The following is a 5685-nucleotide window of genomic DNA, read 5'->3' on the forward strand; positions in this document are numbered from 1 at the left end:
ATAATAATAAAAATAAAACAAAATAAAAATCAAAAAGTGGAGATTCTTTGGACACAGGGACTTGCTAAGCCAGTTGCCCAGGCTGGACTTGAGCTTGGGATCCTCCTGCCTCGGCCTCCCAGGTGCTGGGCTCACAGGCGTGGGCCAGGATGCCGGCACACACCCTTTCAAAGTGTTAGGAATATTGCAGAATTCTGGGGAGGACGCGCTGGCCAGTTTCCCAGTGCAAGCCGTGACTCACTTCTGCCAACCTCTGGTGGGTGCGGTGGGGTCGGGCAAGGAGCCAGCCCTTCCGCGCCCAGTGGCAGGAGGGGGGCCGCAGGATTGGGAGCAGGGGGAGGGCAGAGCCCTGCTGCCCCACCCTGAAGGCTGGCGTCAGTGCCCTGTGGGGACTCCGGGGAGCAGGGCCTGCTCTTCAACTGCTGGTGGCCCTGGAGAATGGCGTGTCCACGTGCGGTGTGTGCGATGAAGTGTCCTGGAATCAGTTACTGATGAGCACACTTTTTGTAAAGACAGGCTCTCGCTGTGCAGTCTAGGCTGAGCTTCAACTCCTGATCCTTCTGCCTCAGCCTCCTGAGTGCTGGGGTTGCAGACAAGGCCCGCTATGCCATGCCCAGCAGTACTTTTTTTTAGAATTTATTTATTTTTATTTATTTATTTTGTGTGTGTGGCCAGCTCAGCCCACCAGGGGGCGGGGCTGGCTGGCATGTGGGGCTGGGGGATTGAACCGTCGTCCCTGCGCTTTTGCTTTGCTTAGCTTGGTCTAAGTAGGTGCTTTAGACCACTGAGCCATCTCACCAGCCCCAACATCCCATTTCTTCTATGTCCTCTTGGCTGAAGGAAGTTGCTAAATCCAGGCATACTCATGGGGAGCTCTCTCTTTTTCTGTTTCTCTCTCCCGCTCTCCCTCTCTCTCTCTGTCTCTCCCTCTTCCTCCCTGTCTCTCTCCCGCTTTCCCTCTCCCTGTCTCTCTCCCCCTCTCCCTGTCTCTCTCCCCCTCTCCCTGTCTCTTTGTGTCTCTGTCTCTGTCCGCCCCCCCCCGTCTTTACAGGCTGCCCCCCTCACGGGTGCGCAGGTGAATTCCTGGACCCCGCTCTCTAAGTCTGGACAGATGGGCTTCTTTGTCCCCCAGGGGAGTTGTGTTTTTGTTTCTTTTTTTTTTTTTTTTAGAACCGGGGATTGAACTCAGATCCTTGAGTTTGCCAGTCAAGCGCTTATCCTATTGAGCCATCTCCCCGGCCCCATGTTTTTGTTTCAAGGCTAAAGAAGACTTGCATATCTTTGAGGCAGAGGGAAAAGATGAGGGCGGTGGATGGGCCGAGGGGTAACCGTCACTGTGCGCGTGGGCAGAAGTCCTGCCAGCTGTTCTTTGAAGAATTATGATGAAGAGCACATACCGAACTCAAAAAGTCACATCCCCCCAAAGCTATTGACTTATTTTTTGGTGGTATCAGGGTTCGAACTCAGGACCTTGAGCTTGCCAGGCAAGCACTTACTCCACCGAGCTATCTCCCCACTGTCCCCACCAGATTTAAAGACCAATCCAAAAATGGCCATCTGAAAGGAACAGACACGTTTCAGGTGAAGTAAATACATGAGAACATGTTCAACAGCTGTGGCCATTCCAGAGATGAAAGCAAAACAATGTTGTCTCAGGCACTCTTCTCTCCATGCTGTGACAAAATACCTGACACCCAAAATGAAGGAAGGAGGGCTGGTGAGATGGCTCAGTGGTCTAAAGCACCTACTTAGAACAAGCTTTAGCAAAACCCAGGGACCGCGGTTCAATCCCCAGCACCACATGCCAGCCAGCCCTGCCCCCTGGTGGGCTCAGCTGGCCACACACACGCGCGCACACACACACACACACACACACAAAAATTAAAAAAAAATAAAAAAACATAAATAAATGAAGGAAGGAAAGGTTTATTTAGCTCACAGTGTGTGGAGGTTCCAGTCCATACTCAGCTGGCTCCAAGGCAGAGGGGCACATGGCAGCGGAAAACAGCAAGTAGCAAGAGCAAATGGAAGGGCCGGCCAAATAGCTCAGTGGATTAAAGCGCCTGCAAGCAGGTACAGGGGCCGGGGTTCGATCCCTGGGCCTGCCGTGCCAGCCCCGCCCCCAGGGCGTGCTGAGAAGGTAACTGAGACTGGGCGTGGTGGCATGCACCTGTAATCTCAGCTCTTGGGAGGCTGTGAACAGGCAGATCACTGAGTCTGATCTAGCAGAGAGACCCTGAACACCCTGTAGACCCTTCCCCCCCACCACAAAACAAAACAAAACAAAACAAAAAACGGGAGGAGCAGTAGCAGTCTGACTATAGACAGCAAGCCGGTATCCTCCTCATCCACCCCAGGGGTAGCACTCACACCCATAGTCCCAGCAGTACTCTGACCTGTAATCCCAGCCTTGGATTATGAATTAATTGCAAACTCAAGAACCACGCCCCAATGACTGCATGGGGCTGACTATACACAAACTGTGACAGATGCTGGGAGTCCATCTCACCCTGGAAAGAATGACTGTCATCAAGAAGTCAGCCAATGCAGGGCGCGGTGGCACATGCCTGTAATCCCAGCAAATCGGGAGGCTGAGGCAGGACAATTATTGAGTTCAAGACCAACCTGGGCTACAAAGCGAGCTCAAGGCCAGTTGGAATTGCATAGCGAGACGCTGTCTCAAAAAGACAAAAAAAAAAAAAAAAAAAAAAGTTAACCAATAACAAACGCTGCAGAGGCTGTAGGGAAAAAGGAACCGTTTTCCACTGCTGGTGGGAGTGCAGACTGGGGTGGCCACTGTGGAAATCAGTGTGGAGAGTCCTCAGAAAACTAGGATTGGAGGTCCCGTTCAGTCCAGTTATTCCTTCTTGGTGTCTCCCCAAAGGAACTAAAAGCATCTGGTAACCACAAGGATAAATGTGCGCTTGTGTTTAGTGCGGGCCCAGTAACAGCCCCGCCCTGGAAACAGCCCGATGAAAGCCCCAAAGAAAGGCTAAAGATGTGGCTCGCTTACGGCGGAGTCCTGCTCTGCCATGCAGAAGGATGAGCGCGGGCCATTCCTAGTTAACGGCCGCACCTCGGGGCCTTTCTCCTAAGTGACAGAGCTTGCTGGCACGTGTGCTGCTGCTGCTGCACTGTCTCCGGTGTAAGAAACCGGAAGTGTAACTAAGAACCAAAAACTATACTGGATATTGTGAAATAGGAGGAAAATATTCAGATGGGAAGCGGAACTAGGAACGGGGAGGGGCGGAGGAAAGTACGGAAGGAAGAAATGGAAACAGCGTTCGTGAATGCGGAGAAGGGGGTTGAAGGGAGTAAGAGAAGCATCAGTTTGTATCATGTCCAGGTACAGACTCCCCGGGATGAATGTGACCATTGCTGATATACCTTTTTTTTTTTTTTTGGCGGAACCAGGGATTGAACTCAGGCCCTTGCGCTTGTCAGGGAAGCGCTTATTCCACTGAGCCATCTCCCCGGCCCCCCTTTCTTTTGTGGCTCAGCCCGCTGGCATGGCATGTGCTGCCGGGGATTGAACCGCACTCCCTGCACTTTGCCTAAGCCGGCACTTTAGACCACTGAGCTATCTCACCAGCCCACTAATGTACCAATAAACTTAATTAAAAAAAAAAAAATAGCCATCGTGGGCACCAGAAAGTACCAGAGCCTGAGGTCGATCCACAAGGTTTATTCTGATTTATAAAAGAAATATCATCATAGCAACTTAAAACAATTGATATTTACAATTTAAAAATAATTTACATACGAGTATTCACAAGGCATCGCATCAAACAGTTCTAATTCATGACAATGTGACGGGTGGCGCTGAACAAACACGAGGAAACGCAAGTTGCTGGGAATGCACGTGTGCGCCTCAGGCACCTCAACGGAGTCAGGGAAAAAGCTGCAAAAATATGATTTCAGGAATCAACAATGAGGATGGTGACACTGGCTGAGGTGGGGCGGCCCCCAAAGCCGCCTGCCCTTTGGTCGTGGGCCCTGCCGTGCGAGGGAGCAGCCAGCCCTGGATGCCTGCCCGCTGCGGCTGGCCCTCGGCTGGAGGCCACCCAGGCTGCCGCAGGGAGGTGGCAGAAAAGGGAAGCCCAGGCTTTTTCTTTTTTATTCTGAGGTGCATGAAAAGGCAGGGTCGCATTCACCCCGTGGTCCTGGGGCGGGCCAGGGCAGGCGCTGAGGCAGCCCGAGCCCATGTCGGCTCCGAGGCGGGGACCAAGCAGGTGAGCGGGACCAGGCAGGTGAGCAGGACCAGGCCCAGGCCGGCCCTGCGGCTCCCAGCCCGCGCGTGGCCCGCACCGCAGATCGCAAGTCCCCTCCCTGCGCAGCTGCGGGGCGGCGTGCAGGAGGCCAGCTGCCCTGCCGGTAGACCGCTACCGGAAGGCGCTAACGCCGAGCCTGCGTCCAGTGGCCCTTCATGATTACAGCTTTCCACATTCAATGCAGGCGCTGGCGCGTGTGCGGGACTCCGACACGGGCGTGCAAAGGCACTTGGTTACATGATGCGGAGTAGCGAGGCTGGAGGGTGCGCGGCGTCCTCAGTGTCTGTGCCCCTGGTGATCACCGACGGCCCACGTCTGCACGTCACCTTTGGCGAACAGTGTGAAGAAAATGGCCCCGAATACATTGATAGCAGCAGCAATATAGAACACAGTTTGCCATTCGCTAATGGTATCCTGCAGAGAAAGAAAAGGGCAGCTGAACTCACACCGCCAGAGGCCCGCTTTCTAAGAAAAACGCAGGGACTGCAAGACTGTAAACAGCAGCACTGCTGGTGCTGCCTCACAGTGGAGTATCATACAGCCCTGAGAACGGGTAAGCGGCACCATACCTGCATCCCATCACACTGCACGACAGCAGCCACACAGACCGTGTGCTGGCGACCCTCACACTCGCTCCTGTGGGGTGGGGAGGCAGGAGGGATGGCCCGGAGCTGAGCCTGGCCCCGGGCCCGAGGAGGGCGCCCTGCTGCTCTTTGACCAGGTGACAGTGACACAGATGTACTAATCCAGCCATGCATTTAGGGTTTGTGCATTTGAAAAATGCAAATTGGACCTGGGTGTGGTGGTGCACACTGTAATCCCAGCGCTTGGGAGGCTGAGGCAGGAGGATCCCCATGAGCTGGAAGCCCAGCGTGGGCTACACAGTAAGTTCAAGGCCAGCCTGAGCTTACACAGCAAGCTCCTGTCTCAAAAAAAAAAAAAGCACGCTGCACCTGAGCACGAAGTTTACTATAATAAAACATGCACATTTTTCATTAGGTGCATGCCCGGGAACACTGGGCCCTGTGGTGGGTTGACACCTGGCGGCCCACTTAAACAGCCAGCTGAACTGAGCCGGCGCGGTGCTGGGTGTGGAGGGCCCACAGAAGGGGAACTGGAGGGGAGGATGGGGCTGTTGGCTCAAGCTGGCTTTCCTGATACGAACTTGGCTGTTTTTAAAACCAGAGGTGCCCAGGCCCTCGCTGTCGCTGAGGACGGCTGTGGTCCTTTTTGGGGGAGCTCTGGTCCTTACCTTGAGCACCGCTTCCTGGCTCCAGTGCAGATCCCTCAGCCTGCTGGCTCAGATCCTCCACCCCACTGGCGCAGACTTTCTAGCTTCCACCCCTGGCCTTTGCGCCTTCCCGGCGCAGGTCCTTGAGACAGACTTGCGTGAGACCCTGCCGTGGGCTCTGGG

The 5685-nt window shown here is 54.3% G+C and overlaps 1 protein-coding gene across 1 annotated transcript in view; it reads right to left on the reverse strand.

Annotated features, from left to right (window-relative positions):
* Positions 1 to 3670: 3670 nt before the first annotated feature.
* Slc17a5 (solute carrier family 17 member 5) overlaps positions 3671 to 5685 on the reverse strand; it is a 27875-nt gene continuing 25860 nt past the window's right edge. The window contains exon 7 of the mRNA XM_023710497.1: positions 3671 to 4685. Within this exon, the coding sequence (XP_023566265.1) occupies positions 4548 to 4685 (138 nt within the window). The 3' untranslated portion in view covers positions 3671 to 4547. The remainder of the gene's footprint in view (positions 4686 to 5685) is intronic.

This window comes from Octodon degus, unplaced genomic scaffold, assembly GCF_000260255.1.
Source record: "Octodon degus isolate 3935 unplaced genomic scaffold, OctDeg1.0 scaffold00001, whole genome shotgun sequence".
Classification (NCBI taxonomy): domain Eukaryota; kingdom Metazoa; phylum Chordata; class Mammalia; order Rodentia; family Octodontidae; genus Octodon; species Octodon degus.